The 23,470-nt window shown below is 41.7% G+C and overlaps 1 protein-coding gene across 1 annotated transcript; it reads right to left on the bottom strand.

Annotated features, from left to right (window-relative positions):
• Positions 1 to 647: 647 nt before the first annotated feature.
• On the bottom strand, positions 648 to 23,091 carry npepps (aminopeptidase puromycin sensitive). The gene is made up of 23 exons (XM_071504054.1): positions 22,756 to 23,091; positions 20,293 to 20,377; positions 19,508 to 19,585; positions 19,257 to 19,378; positions 16,699 to 16,806; positions 14,622 to 14,822; positions 14,333 to 14,429; positions 14,211 to 14,244; positions 12,267 to 12,381; positions 11,696 to 11,860; positions 11,266 to 11,370; positions 11,113 to 11,173; positions 10,906 to 11,015; positions 10,654 to 10,717; positions 10,365 to 10,504; positions 9,195 to 9,329; positions 7,165 to 7,384; positions 6,240 to 6,382; positions 5,326 to 5,382; positions 4,966 to 5,073; positions 4,393 to 4,548; positions 3,961 to 4,008; positions 648 to 2,837 (listed from the first exon to the last, which is right to left on the bottom strand). Exons 1-23 carry the CDS (start codon positions 22,876 to 22,878, stop codon positions 2,691 to 2,693), a joined length of 2,622 nt encoding a protein of 873 aa, XP_071360155.1. The 5' UTR covers positions 22,879 to 23,091; the 3' UTR covers positions 648 to 2,690.
• Between the last annotated feature and the right edge of the window lie 379 nt (positions 23,092 to 23,470).

The following is a 23,470-nucleotide window of genomic DNA, read 5'->3' as shown; positions in this document are numbered from 1 at the left end:
AACCAGCTTTAGATCAGCTGGCTGATCATAATTTAACACATATTTGTTCAAAGACATGCACCATGTAAGCACAATATCTACTGAAATACAGTATTAAAAAAAAATCAAAACTGGATTTTTTTTGTGGCACATTCGTAGCTGAAAGATTTAGGATCCAGATGATTAATAATAATCTCAGTTTTAAGAGCTTTTCATGTAACCCATGGACACTTCACAACAGAAACAAAACCAAACCACCACATGTTAATGAGAAGCTACAAAGACTAGATTTTAAAACAAACATGGACTCAGTATTGTAACCTCAATATCTCTGGTTCAGGTACAACCAGGGATTTTACCTAGTCATCTCCTCCCTGAGAAAAAGGCAAAAAATGCCCCATAAATAATAAATAGATTCTCTACAGGAGTGATCGTTATTCCCCATCGTTCTCTTCCTTTATTTCCTGTCTAATAATCATATAAAATGACCCATAAAACAACGTAGCTGCTACCACCACAGGACCCTTACCTTTAGCTTTTATTGTGCTTTAGTGGTGCATAAAACCAAACAAGTCTGCAACTTAGTGAATTACCAAGTGCTTTACAGACAACCCGTTGCCTTTGGGACTAGATTTTTTTTGAGACATGTCTTGTAGTGACAGATGCTGTATCATCAAGTGTTACTTTATTAGACTGGATATTTACGTTTGCCTTGGCATCCCTAAATTTAAAGCTGTTCTGTTCATTAAATCAGATCCACAAAGACATTCCACATGTTGAACTCAAAGTCCGATTCATTAGAAAAAAAAAAAAAGAACGACAAGACATTAAACGTCTCTGCACGGACGGACGACACAAACTGAAAGTCAAACACTGCCCGAACATTTGCTACAGACTCTTTTATAAAACCAAAATGTGTTGACATTTGAATTTTCTCACTGTGATCATCTATGTTTATCTGTAACCAATTTTATTCTTGTTCGGTATAATTAGCCATTATATGTTCACATTATTTGTTTCAGTGCTGCTTTAACCATCTGTAATCCAATGTGATCCTCTCCTCCCCGTTAACCTGTGAGATAATGCAAAATAAATTACAAAACTGTTTCCAAACGTGCACACTCACACCTCACGCATGAGAAAATTGATGTGTACTAATTTCACATGATTTGTTTTTATAATCCTTTTTCACTTTAATGAACACCAACTGTAGTTTTAAACAAAAAAGAAAAAACAAAGAAAAAAAAAACAACAACAAATGTTCCGGGGGGGAAGAGTCTCGACAACAGGTTGGATGACTTGGTGGGTAAGTTTTTCAAAAACCACATCAAATTGTAAATTCTATATAGATATACTCGTTCAACAAGTCTGCATAATCTGTCACATTAGATACATTTGACATTATGTGGAAGTCACCTATTATCACCACTTCAGTGTTTAATATTTACTGCAAACTAGTCAACCAGTTTAAGGCTTCCAAGTTCGACAGTGGAGTCAAAGTCGATCTGTCCACAAAGTCCGTACCGGGCCTGGACCGGGCCTCACCGGACTCTCAACCGTACGAGGAGGCGTTTCCTGATGTTACTTCAGCATGAAAAGGCCCCGAAAAGTAGTGTTGTGATCTTCTTTTTTTTTTTTCTCTCCTCAGAATATATGATTATCTCAACATTTAAATAAATCACTGCATCTGATGTCTTATAAAAACACGCCAATATCTTCATTTCGTTGAGGGCGGCAGATAAAGAAACAGGGTTTAAATATGTTTGATGATGATTCAAACTATACAAACTCTGGTTTTGGGGTGTGGAGTGGAAACAGGTAATCATGAACTCTTCCATTTTATTCTTTTCAGGGAACATCGTCCGAAAAAAAAAGAAAAGAAAAAAAAAAAAAGAAAATGCTTGCATTTTACAGTTTACAATGTAGTACCATGCTAGCGCTGCTCGCCTCGTCCTAATCGTTTAGTAGCAATGGAGAATCAGTGCTGTTGGAATCTACAACACACACTACTGTTATTAACCCCATTCTGCCCAGGTGCCTTCTGCTTTCACCCAATCACAATGCCTGAAAGAGAAGGAGGCAGGAGAGGGCGTGAAATCCATCAGAGGGGGAAAAAAGAAACAAAACAACAAATAATTTGTTTGTGCAGAAAACAAACAGAAGTAAACAAAGCAGCAAATGCAGAAAATCACACTTCATGCATTCAAAATGAGTGGCAGCAGGAGGGAATAAGGGGAGGGGGGGTGAAAAAGGGGGGATTCACAGTTTTCTCAGCTACGACACAGAGGTGGATGAGGGTGTGCATACGGGGCAGGCGATGCAGAGTACAGTTAGCAGGGTTAGCGATCACGTCGGGGGTTGTGGTGTTTCTGCGACTTCGCCGAGCAGCGGTTCAATAACGTGACTTGTTGATGCGTCGTCTGCTCGTGGACAGAATGGGGGTAAAACTACATTCCTGGTCTGACTAAAATGGATTCTGCTTTGTTAACGTAGAAAGAGTCTCTTTGTGTTTCCAACGCTTTGTTAAATTCTTGGCTTTGTCTTCTTGATTTCATAGTTTCTTTAGAGAAATGAAGCCTGCTGTAAGTACGCTCTGGTCTCCCGCTCTGGTCTGTAGTGAGGGGGGGCCGAGGCAGCTATGATGCTGGGAGGTCCGCGCTGGAGGGAGGGGGGAGGGGACTGGAGGAGGCGGCTCAGACGGGGGCGGCGGCTCAGACTGGGGGCGCTTTGCGCTGCAGTAGATACTGGTGGATGTCGTCTGCGTCGCGCTTCAGCCAGGCGGCGTTGAGGAGGATGTTCTCGCAGCACTGCTGCACCGTACGCTCGGCCGCCGGCGCCGGGTGACTCTCAAAGAAACTCTGTGGAGACAAGAAGACACACAGCTGAGAGCGGAAGGGTACTGAAAAAAAACCTGGACAAAGACATTTAGTTGTTTGAACTTCTGTTGCTCAGGATGATCATGTGAATGAACAAAAGCTCCTAAACATCTACTAAATGGACCTAAAGGCAACAACATTTTGTCAACATCTGTCTCCAAAAATAATGGATTTTGACAGAGAATTGGCATCAGAGGAGAAACAGGTGACTGAAGCTGCTGAACCGGAACAGCAAAGATCAAATACAATGCGGGCTTCAAGTTGTTTTCAAAATAAAGGCACTTTTCCAGAGATATATTAATGATACAGTTATGACTGATTTTAACCGTTAAATAGCTGATCGATGCTGCCACATGTTCGTGTTTCTTGCTTGCAGTTAAATCTACGTTAAATGATATTTTTGATGTCAGTATCAAGTGAAATGACTCAAGTCATATGTCAAAATAATAAACTGGTTTCTGAGCAAATCATCATCAGTTGCATGTGCAGGCCCAAACACTTGAGTCTAAACTGTCCAACAAGCTGGTGACTTGTCAGGACTGTCGGACTGTTTTTTGTGAAGTTATTCTGCCCTCTAGTGGTTTTAAAGTCTGACATAGCCAGACCTCTCCACAGCCGTGTCAAGGCTGGAGAGCAGCTGCTACAGGGGGTCTTGATTTAGTGGAACATCTGCACGCAGGCAAGCGAGGACTGTCATTAAAACAGCTGATTCCCAGCAATTAAAACGGTTGTTGTTGTTTCATGTAACGAAGGGGATGTGGAAACGATGACAGGCTGCCAAAGCAGAGAAGGAGGAGAACGCCGCCTGAAATAGGCGCCTAATGGCAGGTTTATACCCACAGCCTACATCTGGTGGGTCAGACAGGGTAAGAATTAGTTTTTTTCCAAACATTCAATTCAATTAAACCATAAATAGTTTCAATTTCAAGATCGGCCCCAGAATACATTTCTAAAATTTATATAATTCAAGAGACTCATCAGAATCATTTCTCTATGTCTGAACTCGCAAAATATATTTCATTAAAACAACCATTTCTTCTCCGTTAAAAAGAAAACTTCCAGGAATAATCCCAATTAAAAAACTAAAAATGAAAACCGGTCTCACCTTCACTTCAGCAGCCATTTTGTCGATAGCGAACCCGTCGACTGTGAGCTGCAAAGACAAGCAAACGAGAAACGTGTGTGCTGAACAGAAGGAAACAAACTCAACGATACCTGTGTTTTAAATGAAAGCTGGTTTTCTGACTGTTTGACTGTTGAGTGATTTAATAAAAATATAGCAGATTTCAGGTAAACACTCAGAGAGATCAAATCCTGCAAGGTTGGATGGTGGGTCCAGGTGGGCGGGGCTTGGGGTGTGTGTGACTGCTTTGTTGTGACATCACAAAGTTCCAGAAGTCCTGACAGCTGGTTTTAAGGCTCGGTTTCTGAATACAGGCTGTGTGCATTTCTCTGTGGACTGAGGCTTTGATACTTTCACAGTATTAGTATAGAACCTAGACCTGGTTTAGAAGCAGCAGAATTTCTTTTCCTTTACCTTGATGAGCCGTGATATGAGGAAGCCACCCTGGTATCGGTTGTAAAGTTCCTCCCAGTTGTCCTTGACAAACTTCCAGGCAGCTTTCCGGCCTTGTTTACTGCTTCCTGCCACACCCCCAATTACTGACACCGTGTCCTGGGGACGAACCTCTTCCTGTTGGGTTGAAGACCCAGAAGAAAAAGAAATTCACTGTAGAGACGTTTGACCGGAGGTTTTTTCACACCACACAGTCTGAGCTGGTAAACTGTCAATGTGACTGAACAGTTGATAATTTAACTTTTAATTTTCCCCTTTATAGCAACTTATATTTTATAGTTAAAACAAATTCTAGTCAGCACAAACTAGTAATTATTATATTTATGAAGCAGAAGTGTTCACACTTTTATAAAGTACATTTTTTACACAACAATCGACTATAATGTTTAAACCACTGGGTTTTATCTCCCTCATTAAAATGATTATAAGCGTCTTGGTTAAAAATACCACTTTACAATATGTGACATTTGTTTCACTTCCTCTGAGAAATGAAAGCAAACTTGCGACATGCAGTAAAAACGAGGTCACATGTACCGAGAGGGCGAAGGTGAGGACTTTCTGGATGAGGTCGGGGGCTGAGATGGCGCCGAGCACTCGCTCTATACGGTTCTTCTCCTCCTGCATGTCAGCTTGTTTGTGGAGCTAAAGGGCAGAGACACAGGGAAAGAAAGGATGTATGAACGAGAGTAAAACAGGGGGAGCAGAGAGTGAAGTTAGAAGAGAAGAAACCACGCAAAAATAAGACAGAATCTAATCTAATGGAAAAGATCACTTCTTATAGGATGATGAGGGTAAAGCTCAGTCACTCAGATTAATTTAATGTATTTAATTTGTTTGTGTAATTATCCACACAGATCTTTAGGTCACAGTGTAACATGCCAGCTGCAGTTTTACCTTCAGCATCGTGTCCAATGTGGCACTGTCTCCGTGCTTCAGCACTGTTAAATACACCTGATAAACAAAACACAAACACACGGTCAGATCATATTCATCTTCACTCACTGTGGTTTGCTCTGCTGGATTTCTTCATGGTGGTTTTATTTCACTGTCTAAAATCACTTTGCACACAAGCTGCCTCATCATATGTGAACAGTATCCGTCCATCCTGAGATTCACTCCACATAAAAACACAATCAGCAAAAACAACTTGTACCACAATCAGCTGATCCAGAGTCATGTGACCTGCAGGCGTCCTGTGTTACACAGTAAAAATCTGAACTTGTCAGTAGTGAGAGTCAAAGTCTTGGCAGCACGGCAGCTTCCCTCTGAGGTCAACGTCACACACAGGAAATGAACCCAAATGGTAAATTCACTGTTGCTAAAGTGTGTTTTACCATTAAAAACCTTTTCTAGGTTAAATATCCTCTAATTCATAATATATCATTCAGAAATGTATAAGTCAGACAAGCAATTTGTTTAACAGTGGTGGGCAGTCTGATGGTTCCCTGCAGAGTTCCCATTAAAAACATACACTTTCATATGGCCTTTCCTGTATGATATAATACACTATATAATACATCACAGCCTGTTGGGTGGTGCAGCTGACAACACTGTCACTGACAGGCCAATAAAAACACATGTAAGTAAGAAAAACAAACATGATCCCAAGTTAAGAAAAGGGGGTGAAGAAATGGAAACAGACAGATTCAGGTTCAAAACGAGTCCTTTGTCCATACTGAGACACTGTTTAGTCAGTAAATGCAAAACTACAGTTGTTTTTAAAGGTGGTGATATAAGAAAACTTTTAATTATCACCTCAAACTGAAAGATGAGCCTTTATAAAACTCTTACAAGCAGGGTCTACTTACCGGGCTCCTGAGGTCTGCAGGCAGGACCTGCTTGCCCTCCACGTGGTCTTTGAATCTCCGTCTGGCCTCCTCCAGTGTGGGCTTGTGTCCGGCCTTTCCGAGCTTCCCCAGAACCAGACCTCTCAACAGGGCGTCCAGGTGACCTGCAGCACAAACACATCCTGCTCAGGTCACTCTGCCTCTCGTCCTCATGGCCTGAGCTCTTCCCGAGACCAGTTCAGCTCAGTCCGGAGTCAGACACTTCTCCCAGGTGAGTACAGAATAATAACCTTTTCACTCAGCTATTATACCATTGAACTATTTACCCAGCCTGACATGACAGAGGAAAGCACATTTGTTTGCTTCTGTACAGTCATTATGATGATTTTCTGTAGACCAGCAGTTCCCAACATTTTCCAACTCATGGTCCATTTGAAAATCTTTGAAATGTTGGCGGGCCACATCCGACCCCATAACGGAGGCCAGATAATACGTAAATACTCAGAGCACTTTTTATTTGAATAATATTGACTGAACATTCAACTGAAAGCAGGAGAAGCTACATTTTCTTTTTTGTCAGGTGGGGGAGGGGGTCAGGGTTGATTCACTGTTTGTCTCTTGGCCACGAACCACAGGTTTGGAACCACTGCTGTAGACAATTGTATGACACAGTTTATGGTAAAATAAACTGCAAGAGTTAATTTGGGCACAACATGAAATACATTTTTTTAAATGCAACTTAATGAAAAAAGATCAGCTTATTTAATTTAAAAAAAAAGAAAAACACAGAAAAACAAAGCATGAAATAACCTAGGGGCATTATTTCTTTGTTAGTTGTCTGATCAGAGTGGTGTGGTTTACATGAACCAGTCAAGATTTGAACCTGATTATCCCTCATTCTCTTCCAGCTCCCCTTCCAGCTCCTCCTCCTCCTCCTCCTCCTCACCTTCTCCTGGTTTACTGTCCCAGCCGAGCTCGAGGCCGATGGGGGTGAAGAGGTCCCGGATGAACTCCTGGATCTCCTCGTGGAAGTCGGTGTGGGACAGCAGCGAGGACAGCACTCCCAGGTTGCAGCTGAGGTCGCTCCACACCGTGTAGTTTGGCTCGTTGACGAACGCCTCCATCAGCTTCAGCACCTCGACTGTGCTGATCATCCCCGCACGAGACTGGAGCCACCAAACAGAAAAAAAAAAAACTTCTTTCAACACTTCACAAATGTCTGACTCTGAATAAATTCCAGCAGAATGAAAGCACCGTGGTGGGTAAAGACCTAGTCATGGCGCTGACCTCATTTATTACATCATGCTCTTGGGTGTGTAGACGAAGCTTATGCAGTGAATTTCTATAATTGCAGCAGATCTGGATTCTGACATGATAATAAACTTCCTCTCAAGTGACTGTGCGCCACTTTAAAGTCGGACAAATCCAGTATCATCCTGATTGTGTCTTAGCTTCATGGTCACACTGAGGTTACAAAATGTTTTCATGTTGATGAAAGTAAACATCTACTTATCTGATAACTGGGTCATGTCTCATTCACAAAAACAGTCTCACTTAATTTTGAAAAGACCTCGACTCTAAATCCAGATGAGGACAGACATGATGACAGAAGCCATTGTTCACATTAAGTTAAGTTAAGTTAAGTTAAGTCAAGTCAAGTGAAGTTTTTTTTTGGTATTTCTGCTTTACTGCACATCGAGAGTAGAGAGAGACAGTAGAGTCAGAGGAGAGAGTGAGGAAATGACATTAAGCACAGGGCCTGGGCCGGACTTGAGCCCAGGCTGCTGTGGTAAGGACTCAGCCTCCAGCGCTCCAAACATCAGAGCGTCTGTCTGATTCTCTGCTCAGAAAATTTCTGTCGTCTGTCGTCACGCATCATCAAGTTCAGGAAACCTAGAGACCTTTGGTAAAGTTAGCGACTGCATAAGAAGTAACAGCAAAGTAAAAAATATGTGACATGAAGTTTAAAACTCTTCTTCACGTTGAGTCACAACAGTGACTGACAGGGAGGAAGAAACCAGGGGGTGAAAGAAGAGTCAGTCACTGTGGTTCGTTTGTTACAACACGATCAAGTCAGGTTTGAAATTTCACATTTATCATCAGCTTCTGGTCACAGAAACACAGACCAGTCATATTCTGTGTCACACAGCAAATATCTAAAGATAAATAATTACAAAGATGAATTAAATAGGAGATTTTTTTGAGAATATAAACTGTTTATATGAAGAACTTTCTTTGCTTGTTTTCTGTCATTGACCTGCAACAGTTTTTTCCCCAGTGTTTCCTGAAAACTGAGAACTTATTTACATCTCCTCAGATATACAGAAACATAACATGTGAAATTTCAAAATAAAACAATATCTAGGTCTCTCATCTTACTGCTCTTTTAGACAGTTCTGTCTTGGATAGCTCAATTTGAGAAATTAGGTCCATTTAGTATCTGTTAGGGAGTTTATGATCACATCACATGACCTTCATCAGTAGGTGACGTTTTCCCAGTTGCCATGGAAATGTGGATGTTTGATTTTCCATTTTTTTTGTGCCACTAAAAACCTCTCATCCAAGTTCTTGTCCACCTACAGTGCTATGACAACTGGGCAACCTTTATTTTCTAATGAAGATCCAACAGCTACAAAATGGACCTCCGTGGTGAGATCAAGAACCTGAAATTAAGGTTTCAAAGATCCTCCAGTTCTGGTCCACGTACCCAACCCCAGTTATCTGCTACCTGGCTTCAGTGGAACCTGCCTTTATGTTTTAGGTCGGGCAATAAATAAATCTAACAGCAAAAAGCCAGTGATCCTGGGAAGCTTTTTCTGTTAAAGGAGTGGACTTCCTTTCCCTACTGATGAGCACGAGGCCTTTTGGGCAAAACTAAATACTAGTAGCCGATTCTATTCTGCCATGAAATAAAAAATACTGATTTTTGTTGTTTTATTGCGCAGCAGTGGGGCTCTGTGTTTGTCTCAGCCTCACCAGGGAGAAGAGGTCGTTCTGCAGGCCCAGTCGGTCCACAGGCTGCAGGCTGAGGTCTCTGATGCCCGGCAGCAGACTCTCCAGCATGGCCGAGCTGTACTGGATGCGATAGAAGCCCACGGTGCCGGGGTTGATCTGTAAACAGCAGGGACACATCTGGGTCAGACTGTGGGAAAAATGTAGTTTCACCATTTTTCCCTCCCACACTGAGTGCTCTAATGCTAATGCTCAGGGGTTTAGTTCACAATAAGTTTGTTGTTGTGGGTGAATTTTCCACAAACACTGAGCAAACATTAGGAGACAGAAAACCTGGGTCTTTTAAATTTTAATTTTTTTGTAAATCTTTGGCTCTAAATTGTAGTTGGGGAGCCTCATAAGTTAGTTGGTCACAGGACAGGAGCAGTGGGGATTCAAGGCGTTATTTATAGATCAGTATCAGCTGCGTAAGGCACTGTCCATTTTCAACCCTTTATTTACACTGTTACACTTCTGATGAGTTTTTATCCAGGCAGCAAAATCATCAACAGCTCTGCTAATTAATGAGTTACTCCCACGAGAGGTCGAACGGGTCCATTCACGTTCTTTCCACATCTGTCAAAGCTCTAACTTACACACCCGAAGCTGCAGGATAAAGGATTAAATAATATAACTGACACACTCTCCCTTTGTTAGTTAACCGTGTCACCGCCTGTAGAAACTACCTGTGGACAGAGGAAGTGCGTCTGAGTCTGTGATGACCACATCCTCTCCTGCTCTTCCTCCCAGCCGACAACCAGGAAGTCCAGTCACTGACCTGTGTTTAGCTCTCATGTTTCACTTTTAATGAAAACCAGACGGACTGAGGCGTCTTCTCTTATGACTCAGCTCAGTCAATGATCAGGCTGCAGCTACAGACACTGGAAACATAACAGTGTCCGGTTCCTCTTTCATCGGGAGGAGGGTTAAAATTTACCAAAAATAACTCCCTTAGTTTAAAGTTTTACCTGTTTGTGTGTTTAACACGTACACGACCTTCACAGGCTGGTAGAGCCACATTGTGATGGCTCAGTGTTTTCAGACCGTTAGTGCATCCTCACCCTCAGTACAGGGATCTAAAAAGTACTGATGGATAAAGTGCTCCTCTAAATAACCTCAGTAAGTGCAGCATTAGTGAACTGTAGCAGGCCTCACCTTGATCCACTGGTCTGGAGCGACGCCGCTCACAGTGATAGTTGTCTCGGGTCTGTCCAGCAGAACGTTGAGCTTGGTGCATTTAGGGTCCTCGCCGGTACAAATACTAATGGGGACCATCCAGTTGGGGCAATCCTCACCTGTCACAGACCAGCAACAGTCATTGTTATTTCACAAAGCTGAGTCAGCTCTGCCACTGGTGATTTTTTTTTTTTTGTGGTTTGTTTTTGCCAGTTTGAGCTGCTTAGAAACCTGATGACGCCACATGACTAACGTCCCAAACACTCACCATTATGTGGTCCACTGGCACAGAACTTCTTCTGAGATAACTTGAGGATGCGGTCGTCACCTTGCTATAAATAACATCATGGTCAGTGTGTGAGAATCAACAAACAGGGTGCAAAATTAGAAAAAGCCACCAGACAAAACTGGCAGTTTGCAGTTGCAGAACGAATGTTTGTCATTTCTGCTTGTGAACTTTTTCCCTCCACGCTCACTTTTCAGAGGAAACGACGAACAGCTTGTGTCCAGTGAAGCTTACCTGCTCCTGGTCTACTACAATAATTGGGAAGCCCATCTGCTTGGTCCACGAGCCCATCACTGCAGCGATGGGTTTCCCACTGGCCTGTTCCAGACAGTCCCATAAGTCCTCTGTGAAAGACAGCCGGGAGTCAGAAGTGACAGAAGCCAGGAAATCAGCTGACACAGCTGCTGCATCTCCAGGTAAAGTTTTCCTGCACATTCTTACCTGTCGATGCATTTTTATGTTGGAACTTCAAGAGATAGGAGTTCATTCCTTTCCTAAAGTCCTACAAAAGAAAGACCAAGAGGCAAACCTTAATGAACAAGATATGAAACTGGAATCCATATCAGGCAGGTGGCGAATGTTACGACAACCAACCTCGTCTCCTATGTAGTTGTGCAACATGCGGATCACAGATGCTCCTTTGCTGTAAGAGATGGCGTCAAAGATTTCATCTACCTCTGATGGATGGCCCACGTTCACCTGGGGCACATAACCCAAAGTCAGAAATCATTTCATGATGTTAATTTGTTTAATTACATAGAAACCAGTATCTGCCCCTCAAACACTCAATAAATTAATAATCATTACGTAAAAAGGGAAAACAGCTTCCAAAATAATCCATAATCAGTGGGATGTCCATTTTGCCAACAATGGTTACATTACAAACTATTTGGTGAACAGCAGCTGTGACAATGAGGCTTTAAATCCTGGCAGAATGATCACAATCATAATCACTATCAACAGACTACATGAGTCAGCAGCTTCTTGTTTTATAAAGTGAACCCCCCCCCCCCCCACAGCTCACCTCTATGGGGTGGCTGCTGTCCAGCGCGTCCAGGTCCAGGGCGCGGGTATAGTCTGCTGAGACAAACTGAGTCCAGATGTCGTACTCTGGGAAGCAGTGGTCCACGCACAGATACTCGATCCAGGATGCAAATCCTTCATTTAGCCACAGATGGGTCCACCATTCCTGAATACACACAATCAGTCATACACATGCACACACACATATACATATAAGTTGTTGAAGAGATTCAAAAACATTTGTGTTCGACATTCGATAAAAAAATAAATAAAAAAAAAAAAAAAAAAACTTGCTACACAAAGATGTCCACAAAAACGTAACTTTTCTTATCATTATTCCTTATTAACACTAAATATAAGTAGTGTTGGTTTCTTATTCTACTGCATCCAGAGCTTTTCTCTCCTCCCTGTGTCTGTTTTTTTAATCATCACTGTCATTGTTTTTTATTACGTTATTCTTATGATTATTATTATTTTTTTTTAAAGCTTCTCACAAACTGTCCTCTTGTCTGGTTATCTGACATTACTTTCAGTTACAAATAGCTGATGTTGATAAGGTTATGGCTGGTTACCATGGTGACCAAGTTTCCAAACCACTGGTGGGCGAGCTCGTGTCCGACCACCAGCGCCACCCACTGCCTGGAGGACGAGCAGGAGTTCTTCGGGTCGATTAGCAGGGCCGTCTCCCTGGAAAACAACAGAAACTCGAGGTCGTCACAGGAGACGAGTGAAGGTTGACGCTTCGTCAGAACAGCAGCAGGTTTCCACCTGCCTGCAGCAGCAGCTGTGACCTCTGAGTGGCGGCAGATGAATGGAGCCTGCTGCTGTGTGCTAATCACATGCCAGCTGATTACCTAACAGGTGGCAACACGTCCATCTGACCACAAAGCAATTAAAAAGCCATCAGCGCTGCAACTAGAGTTTTTCAGAAAGGAAGGAGATAAATACAAGTTTTTGGTAGATGCTGTGATCTTGATTTAAAGACAAACTACAGTTTATTTCAGATTTTTGTGGGTCTGTCTGTCGGTTCAGTCATTTATGATGACATAAAATAAAAAAGTCCAATGACTCTTTCTTTGAGACTCTGTATTGATAGATTTATTAAGTATTAGACAAAATGGTTATTGCATGACTGGTTACGGGTTATAGTACAGTAAGGAGGAATAATTGCACTTGGCTTTTCCTGACCTTTACACATGTAGTTTGCCTTACCCCTCGGTCCTCATGGTTCTAATAAGGCTTAATATACTATGTTTGTTTTAAGCCTGTGGCGACGTCCACACTGCAACGTTTTTGTTTTAAATGCATCTCTTTGCTACGTTTTCGCCTCTTGTTCACAGTACTCCAGAGTAGTAGTTGAAGATGAAGACCTTTGGAAACAATGATGTAGTCACACCCGGTCGCTCCCTGATTGGGTCTTATCAGCCTCGACTACCAGTGGTGAAAGCAACATGACTAACCATTTACAAGTGTAACTGACCTTGTCATCTTTGCTAGCAGCTGTTATAAAATTACAACAAGCTACAACTGTCTCAGCTCTTGGCGGCCCGGTAGTTGAGTGGTTAAGGCGCATACCATGTTGCGTACCATGCAGGCAGTCACCGGTTCGACTCCCGATCGGTCTGACTCTTTCCTGCATGTCATTCCCCCCTCTCTACCCCCTTTCCTGTCAGTCTCCACTAAGCTATAATGAAGACATAAAAAGCCCCCCCCCCCCCCCCCCCAAAAAAAATAAAAAAAAAACCCAAAAAACAACAACTGTCTCAGCTCTTCCTCCTTCGTGCTATTTTCTGCAACTCATCAGCTGAGTACAACTGAGAGTAGACAATCTGTCGGTCATCTGGACGGAGATCGTCGGTGTGGACGTAGTCTGTATTAACATATTTATATTTATTATATTTCCCCCTGGTGACCTGGCCTGTTCTATGCTTTTACTCTCTGTGTTTGTTTTGCTACTAAAACAATGAAAATAGAGTTTCAAATGAAGGCAAACAGTAAAATTATTTCCCATACTGTCTGATAAACGTCCATCATACCTAATCCCAGTTTGATTGTGGACTGGGGGAATATAAAAGTTTCCGTTTTAGCTTAAGATAAAGTGGCAGCAAACTGTTGTCGTTTCTCTGTGACCTGTATGTTGGTCTCACTGCTCGTGTTTGTCGTCCTGACCGACCTCTTTGACTGACGCTGTCTGAGACTTAGCAACAACCTTGGTGAGTTAGAACTGACACAACAGACCCACAATGTATTTATATATATATATAGTTATACAATTATCTCGCAGCACTTTAAAGATCAACATCGACAGGTGACATTCTGGGTCTGATGAAATGGTTTCTAAATATGCTGTATAACATGATTATCTATTGTAAAAACTACAATCATAATATAAGAAGTGGTGAAAGGTTCAGCATTTTAATCCAACTCCAATTTTCCAAAGCCTGCAGAAACTGCAATAATCTGGTTTTCAAATGACAACAGTGATGCTGAATCAATAGAGAAGAACTCAGGTTTACCTGTAGGTAACAAGGCCCCAGTTTTCCATGGCACCTGGATGGGAAGAGGGAGCATTTGTTTTACCTTCAACCTGAACATTTTCAGTGTCAATTTATTGAATGTGGTCATGACAACTACTCACCAGCAGCAAAATCAGCAATAGCTATGAGATCAATTTTAGGCAATGGATAAGGAACACTGAAGTAGTCTTTGTAGAAAGGTAAAGTCTTAGTCGCAACCTGCAACAAAGAAAAAAACAAAACAGTGTAATGTGTAAATAAGCTGCTTGAAAATGAAAATGATGGAGACACAATGACTGAGGCAGATAAAGTTTCCTGTGTATGTGTCTACATCTACACTCATGATCGCGGTTTGCTGTGTTTAATGGACTAAACAGTGGTTTCCTGTGTGGAAAGTGTTTGAACACTCACCTCCAGTGCAAATTTCCCTTGTTCTGCCTTCCCAACGGGTGTGTAGACGCGTACCGTTACACCATCTGATGACTGGCTCTCCACATAGTCGTATTCACCGATGACAAAAGCTACAAGGTATGTGGACATGATGGGCGTGGTGGCAAACTTCACTTCCACGAGGTTTTCATCATCTGGATATGGCTTTCGATCAATGACATTCTGGAGAGAGGACGGAGAACCGTTGAATGGCTGAGTGTGGAGACATCATACGTGGATGGAGCTGAGCTGTAAGCGTGCTTCTGACGTCATACATTCCTCTGGGCTAATAGACATGTTGCATAATAAAAAAAATGACTAAAAGTCTAAAGCCCCACCAGCAGCTGCTAGAGGTTAAAATATTCATGACACATTTGTGTGATGTCTGACAGAACAAACAAGCAAACTGATGACTTTGCGTTTCTCAGCGCCTCCCCAGCAGTGGGGCTGTAAAGAGACGGTACAGTAATGGGGTCATTAAAATCATAACAGTGTATCCTCTGGAGAGCATTAATCTCAGCGGTATATTTAATTAATTCTTCCCATTAGCTTTTGACATTTCTTTTGAACAAATGGAAACTTTGGCCCAGTGGTGTCAGCGGAGCAAACATCAGCAGGACATTTTTTAGGTACAGGAACTAATGGATATTTCTCTTCCTGTCAACAAATCCCATGGAAAAGACCAGAACCAACAGTGTGTGAGTGTGTTACAAGTCTGTGGCTCTCAGCTCCAAATTCCTACTGAAGACTTAAATCATCAAAAACATCTCACAAATATATAGTTTCATTTTTTAGAGGCTCAGTATTTTCCTAAAACAACTGGATACTGTAATTTCACCATCACTCAACAAGAAGGAGATTTGTTTGGGACTATTTTCAGCTGCGGATTCATCCACATTGGGTGCTCTAGTTAGTATTTGGGACGTTGTGTGTGGGACTGAGTCAAAATAAACTACAGTGTGTGTTCATGGTGATGACAGTGTTACTGTATCTGTCATTCACTCTCAACATGGACAAAAGGATAATAAGCATCCTTCAGTTGGGGTAGATTCTCTCTGCACATTACAGGTAAATGTGGGACCATCAGTCCCATATTGTGAAGATTTAAAAAGATATATTTAAAAAGATATGATTGTGTGGAGGGCCACATTTGGCCCCTGAGCAGCATCTGTATACACCCAAGCTACATGCAGTATTGTCTTGCACTGGACTTTAAAGGTCACAGCATACTTGCTGAGGAAATAAATTTCAGCAGGTATGTGGACACAAAAGGTCAAGAGCTGAGCCACCATGAGTCTACACGGAGCTGCAAGATGGTCTGCAACTCCTCTGTTGCAATTAACAAGAAAACACAGGAATAAGTTTGTATTTTAACTCCTCTAGTCTTTTTTTTTTAAAGGGTTTTTGGTTAGATTGCTGAAACAAGGTCTCTGGTTAACACAAGCTCAAGACACTTTCTCATTTTATCTTACGACATAAAATATGTTGGTAAATACCCCCATTGTAATTTCTTTAAGATTTTCAAGCCTAACAAGTATCTGAATGAGACCACAGAGGTACGTCTGGTGATTGTATTTAGTCTTCAAAAATCATAAAGTGGTGTTCCTTAGCAAACATTATTCTGCTGAACAAAATATGTCAGTATCATAAACGGTTGTTTGTCACAGAGTTTATTTTCTGCTGTAATCCAAAAGCCTGTGTAAAATTCCAGCTAACTTCTGGGTTGGACTACAGAAATACATCATCTCTGCAGCCCTGTATAATATGTTTATGATCATTTGTATAACTTATTATTATTTCTGGTTATTTGCTTATAATATTCTTTGGTAATTTGTCTGTAATCTAATTTTGTTGCGTAAAATGGTCTACTTTGATTTAATAAGTAGTTTGACAACAGGAGTGGACATGAAAACACACATTATTAAACACAGACTGCGTTCAGGTCCTTCACAATTCAGCTTCATTGCCACCGCCCAGACGAGCCGCGTTAGCCTGAAGGGCTGTTGTTAGAAATAATCTAAACCAGATGATGTTTTCTGATGCAGTTTAGTGAACGTACCATATTTGACAAGGCTACTCGGTCCTTGGGAACTATCAGAGTGATGTCAAAGGTGGCTTTGATAGCTGGCTCATCCCAACAGGGGAAAGCTCTGCGAGCATCCGTGGCCTGGAGGGGGGCAGAGAGAGAGAGGGAGAGAGACAGAGCAAAAGAGAGAGAGAGAGAGAGAAAGAGAAAGCACACAAAGTGAGACCTGGTGTGTTGAATCCAGATGAGTCCAGACAGAGTTCAGATCTAACTTAGGTGGGGGGAGGGACTCCAGCTCACATCACGCAATCAAAATGCATGAAATGTTTTGTTTAGTCTAAAATGTAAGGAAGGTGTCTGTATCTTCTTCTTATTTAATTCAGTTTTTCTAAAGCCAAACTGCAAGACAAAACTTATTCTGCTGATTTCAGTTAAGTCTTTCATATTAGAGTTCAGCAGTTACATGTTTTGGCTTGTAACAGACAGAAATGAATTAGTTTTAATTTACTAGAAAATCTTCAGGGTTTATGTGTGATAAATATATTTTTCCTGGCTCAGCAGGAAAAAAACTTCTCTGTCAATGTGCAAATCAGTCTCTTGTCCTGTCATAGTCTTTTCTCTATGTGAGAAACAATGAGTGCCCAACACAAAAACACACATTTGCACTCAGCTTCAAAGAAGAGTCAAAGGAGGCAGTTTGCTTATTGTTAAATATGACAAATTACAAAAAAATAGGGAGAAAAAAAAGCTGAAAACAAAAAATGGTAAACAAGAAAATTCTGTGACAGACTAAAATAAACAGAGTGTGAGAGAAAGACCAATCGGCCTCATTTAAGGCCTGCTGGGGAGCTTTGCTTTTACACATATTGTAAGACCTATTTTTGGTCCTATGTCACTAGGGGTGTAACAGCTTTCACATTGTATCATGAGATTTTCCACGTACGCAACACAAATACCTGTACTCCAACCAAGTGTCCTTTTATTTTTCCATTTCAGACGTCAATGAGATGCTCTACATGCCACCACGAACTTATCTGTTCATCACAGGAGCTGGCAGCACCTTCACCTGTGCCAGGTAACGCCCTGAATGCTGTTTGTCAAACCTGATGGACTGAAGACATCATTTTTGTATTTGGCATTTGTAGCACTTCCTTTCCTTTAAGTTGCCAGAGACCAACAGTTTTATCACTAACCAGCCTTAGTTTCAGCTGGTGGCCAGTCGCTGCGAGTCCTCACAGCTTGTACCTGTGTTCATTTTACATTGTCAGACTAAGTTCCACCAAATCAAGTGCAATGGTTGGAACTGCTTCAAAAATCAAGTGTGCTGAAACACATAATGTGAGGTCGTAACTAAACTAAATTTGTGGAGGGGAAGTTACTTTTTAATTGATAATAGTAAGCTTTTTTTTTTTTTTTTTTTTTTAAGTTTTCCACTTGTCATTGCATCACTATAAATGCATTTTACAGAGTTTCTGCAGTGTTCACCCAGTTAAATTTTAGATTTTTTTAAATTAAACACAATGAAACTTAAAGCCTTTTTGCTGGGTCACACCAGGAAAACCAGTTAGGACAATTATGTGTGTTGACATTATTGACATTTTTGACATTTTTGTCAGTACTTCCTTCTGTACAGAACAATAATCTCTCAATATTTTTACTCAATTGAACTGAACTGGACACAGAAGCAGCAGAAAATTAATAGATGGATTTTTAAAGTTATTTAAATTTTTGCTAAAATTGACACTAGAGGCTGTTTTAACAAATCTTATTTATAGATTACAGATGTATAATGTGTTGCAACAGCCTGCAACCACACACAAAAAAAAAGAAACTGAGAAACTGTTGAGGACTTTAATACCTTAAACAGCCTCCTTTTGAGGGAACTGTGAATTCAGTGCTTTTCCAGACCTTTCATGATCTGCAGACCCCCCCCCCGCCCCCAGCGGGCCATGAGGAAACTATGACATTCAGCAACAAACCTCTATAACAATTATAAAGCATTAAAGGCCATTTCTGAGCCAATTACCTTGCACTCAAACTATAACACTCCAACTTTACACTGATGTAAAAGTAAAGTGGCTCATCAGAATCTGAGGTAACGAATGCATCATACCCCACTTCAACATACAAGTGTTGCTGAGAAGTCCTTCTGTTTTTTTCTATTTAGTAACTAACCACAACGACAGACCGCCAAAATAAAGTTCATTTTTGTTTTTGTCCTTATCATAAGCTGACCCCCTCTCTCACTCATTCACTTCTTTTCTGTCTGTCTCTCAGTCATGTAATAACTTTATGTGAATTCTGTGCCTGTTCACAGCAGATTTACTGTACATCCTGCAGAGGTTCAGCCTCAGTGTCCAGACGAGACCGACCTGCTTTTACTCTCCCAGAAACACATGTTAACACAGGAGCATTTTCAAAACACACGTATAAATAGATTGAAATATAAGAGATTGCCTCATCTTTGGGACAATTCTGAACGCAAACAAGAGTCACATGACCATCACACCCTGTGTTGCAACATATGCAAGTAATGGGTTAAGCAATACACCAAATGAAAACATCCCATTTCCCTGAGGCCAGCAGCTCACCTCAAACTGTGTGACAGCAGCGTAGCGGATGTCTCCAGCTGGGGTTGTATATTTACTTCTATAGAATCCTTTCATTTTGTCGTTCAGCTCCCCAACAAAGTCGATCTTCAACGTGCCGGAGCCTGGGGAGGCGTGCACAGAGAGAGTTGCACTGTTCGTTCAGCCACGACCAAAGGGGGGCAAATCTGTTATTCTTCAACAGCAATGATGATAGGCCATTGTCAGCAGAGCCAAGTTAGACCCCTGCTTACCTTTCTGTAGAGTGCTAGGAAATGACAGGGTGACTTTTTCATCCTCATTTTGATAGTTGAACCCTGTAGCGTTAATTTCTACAAAGAGGATGAAAAAGATGGGCTCAGTGCCAGAAAATATGCTGTGTGTTTTGGACAAGTATCCATTAAAAATTCTAAATCAGATTATGCAAAACAAGAGCAAATGAGATAGATACAATCTATGTTTTGTTTATGACAATGTCATTAAAGGTCCCATACAGTCTAAAGGTAGATGTCCATGTGTTTGTGATTATAAAGCAGCTCTAGGTTCTATATTAATTCTGTGAAAGTATGAAAGCCTCAGTCCACAGAGAAATGCACACAGCCTGTATTCAGAAACTGAGCCTTAAAACCAGCCGTCAGGACTTCTGGAACTTTGTGATGTCACAACAAAGCAGTCACCGCTCTCAGCAAACCTGGACCTGGACCCACCATCCAATCTTGCAGGATTTGGTTTTCCCTGAGTGTTTACCTGAAATCTGCTATAGTTTTATTAAATCACTCAGAAAACAGTCAGCCAATCAGTAGAGAGGCTCAGATCCTCTCTTCTGATTGGCTGACTGACCTGTTGTTACTAGAGCTCCAGAGAGAAGCCTGAGAGAGGAGATGTAAAACTACACTGAGATGGTTTTTGGTTCTTAAAACCACAAATAAATCTTCTGATGGAGATCAACACTTCAAACAAAACACTGAAGAAGAATAAAATATGGGACCTTTAATAAAGAAAAAAAAGGAGGGAAAAGATGTAGACGTCTGATACTTACCATCTCCTCCCTGTGGTGCAAAGGAAGCCGTGATGATGTCGATGTCAGCACAGTTCATCACAATCTGATTTGTGGCTTGTGTAACCTGTAAATATTGACATAAAACAGCATCATTTATACTTTGAAAATCGCTGCTGTGCCACAATTTTAAATCCCAATCTGTCTGGGAGAGATAAAGTTTCAGTAAAGTGTAATGCACTGATGAAACCGTCACCAGGACTTCACAATGAGTGTGTAAAGAAGCAAGAGTGTTGTTTGTGTTTTGTCTAACTTGTGTAAATGCATGAACAATGGTAAATCCAAACTAAACCTGGGTCAGATAGCTGGGACGCAAATGAAAATCCTTACTGTGAGCTAAACATTCAAAGGCTAAAGAAGGGTGCAAAAATGAAGAAGAGTGGTTAAAAGGAAGAGGGAAAGAAAACTTGGAGCTTCTGGCGTGTGATGTAGAAACAGTGGATGTGAGGGGGAAACACAGTGGCACACTTGGACACCAGGCAGTTTTCAGAGAGGGCAGTTACAGTGACATTCACGGTTTGTGGCACTGCTGTTGCTTCAGACACTTGGAGGCTGACACAGCTACAGAGAGGCAGCAATAATGAAACACACCGGACAAATGGCAAAGAGCCACGTTGCATGAGATTCCTCTGGCCTATTGTGTTTTACTCAGGCTTTGTACAAACCATACCTGTAAGTGGGGTAGAGAATTTTCACTTATGAGCCAGCTGAGCAAAAAAAAACTTTCAGGGGAGTCAACTTAAAGACTTGCTGAAACTGGGATTTGCAATTACCGCCGGCAAACATTTAAATGATTAACAGAGTGTTTGAATATATTCAAAACTTGTTTAAATGTTTCATGAATATAGTTTGAGAGTGTTTGAATGTCTTGCTTTAATGGGGTTTTTTTCCCCCACATAATAATTTATGATCTCCATATACATTTATTGTACTAGGTGTTGTTTCAAATGACTTAGTATAGGCACCAATAAGACTGAAGGAGTTTTAGTAAAGATATGAAAAACAATACTTCCCTGATACCTTTGTCTGAATTTGCCTGCTCTGGGAAATTTTATTTGTTTTATAGCCGTCTGCTTTACTCATGTTCTGTGGGGTTTGCATTACTGCATTATTGTTGATTTTTTACTATTTGTTTATCTGTTCTTGATAATGAAGCAGTTTATTAGTAAAGGGTGTCATACAAACAGAGAAAATCCAGTATTTGCAAATTTACCATATATAACGATGTCTTGATTGCTCTGATCATGTGACGAGTGAGCGTTTACAGCCAGGCACAGGTGTTAGGACACTCAGCTGACAGGTGTCCACACAACTGTGCATTTGTACACTGTAATTCTATTTATGACGTAAATACAAAGTGAGCTCATATCGTTTAATGTAAGTTTTATGGTAGTTACTATCTACACCCACATCAGCGACAAGCAATAAGGAACCTTACTGATCCAGTGACCTATTGAGTCAACTGTGTGCATTCCTCAAATGTATCCGGAAGACTTTTTAAAGAAAACAGTTCATATGTTTAAATACACTCAGTTGTCAGTTTATTAGCTACACCCAGCTAAAACTGGCACAAAGGTGACGGGTGTGTTTTCTTATTCAGCCTAAATGCACTGATGTAAGTGGGTTGGACAGAATAATACCTGTCACCTGTCAGTGTGACACCAGTACAACACAATCCAACAGATGCACAAACTGCAGCCTCCAAATTGATTATGCCCTTGAATCAGCACCTCTCCAGAACATTTTCAACACAAACTGATCATTACGATCTTCATGGGGGGTGGGGTGGGGGGGTTCTGCAGGGCTGCTGTCTCAGAGTGCCTTAGTTTTAGCCGGGTGTACCCAGTGCACGGTGAACCCGAGCTGGGCTGAATGACTGAGTGAGGCTCGGGGTGGGAGGGGGCGACATGATGTTGCCATGATTTAGCAAACATTAGTGTGCGATTGCTAACCGCTATTTAGCTGTGGTTAACAACTTCAGTGATCAAAAACCCCACTGGCTGTTAGTGCCTCATATTAATGCACTGATGTTATAATGGGTTAAGGTGCTTTTACAGCACATTAAACGCATTGCCAGGCGCTGCTTGCAGGCTAATGTCCACGGTATGAGACAGCTGGCTAAGCTAACATGAGAGGGCAAGTCTGCTGGTTGTCTGTGGGACTGCTGTGATAGCTAGCTTCACTCTGCTTGCGGCTAGTCGCACAAACACACAGCCGTTATTTGTTCTCCATTCACGGGACTCCCTCGGCCGGCGTGAGGCTCTCGGAGACGGTTAGCCAGTTAGCAACCGCCAGCTAACGTTAACACTAGCTGCGTCCGTCAGCGGGGCTCGTCGAACACAGTGTATTAGCCAGCTGCTGCAAACGTTAGCTGCTGAGATTACATAACAAGATCCCCAACTATCCACACACAAACACCCCCCCCCCCCCACCCCCGTAACATACCTCCACCAGCGCCTCCAGTTTGCCCTCGAAAGTGAAGTCGATCAGGTCGGGCTTCAGGCATAAGCCGTAGTTGACGGGGTAAACGTCAGTCGGTAACCGTACGAAGGGCCTCCTTTCGGGCATGGTTCCTGTATTTTTGGACGACTGCGCTAACGAAGACGGTGCTGTGTGTGTGAGAGCAGTTATCTCTCTGAGTTTCAGTAATGCAGAACCGACCAAACCGGGCCTCGGCAGTGGGGATGGACAGCAGGTAGTGACTCCGTGTGCTGTAACCGTCTTCGGCGACTCCTCTCTCCCTGCACAGCCCAAACAACTCCGCTTAACCGACGTCGCTACGCACACACGCGACGTCACGACGTCTCTGCGTACGTGTGCGAATGACCGTGAAGCGGAGCAATCTGAAACAGCTTCACTGCAGTTTTTTCTTTTTCCTGAAAATAATTTAGACTATTGAATTACTAAAGTTGAACTTGAGATGTTGAACATACTTTAAAAAAAACAAAACAGAATATAGAGACACAATCATGACTTTTCAAGTCAACTGACGACTTTTATATGTCGAAATTTAAGATAAGATATCCTTTATTAGTCCCGCAATGCGCAATTAGGAAATTTGCAGCGTTGTAGTGGACAGTACAAAAGAAAAGCAATATGAAAATATGAAAATAAAACATAAATCATAGATGCATAGATAAATAATGTCGTAATAGTATTT

This window comes from Trachinotus anak, unplaced genomic scaffold (assembly GCF_046630095.1).
Source record: "Trachinotus anak isolate AG129_WGS33_773 ecotype Australia unplaced genomic scaffold, CSIRO_AGI_Tana_v1 ptg000019l, whole genome shotgun sequence".
In the NCBI taxonomy this organism is placed as follows: domain Eukaryota; kingdom Metazoa; phylum Chordata; class Actinopteri; order Carangiformes; family Carangidae; genus Trachinotus; species Trachinotus anak.
The sequence above is the reverse complement of the archived record's forward strand: the minus strand, read 5'-3'. Positions and strand labels throughout refer to the sequence as shown.

Bases quoted from the DNA above. Each gene is read 5' to 3' on its own strand.
- npepps (XM_071504054.1), bottom strand. From the start codon at position 22,878: ATGCCCGAAAGGAGGCCCTTCGTACGGTTACCGACTGACGTTTACCCC. The intron at 7,385-9,194 runs GTGAGGCTGAGA...TGGTGGCTCCAG, and splicing joins AGAACGACCTCTTCTCCCTG to TCTCGTGCGGGGATGATCAG. The intron at 4,549-4,965 runs GTACATGTGACC...TCAACCCAACAG, and splicing joins TCCTCACCTTCGCCCTCTCG to GAAGAGGTTCGTCCCCAGGA.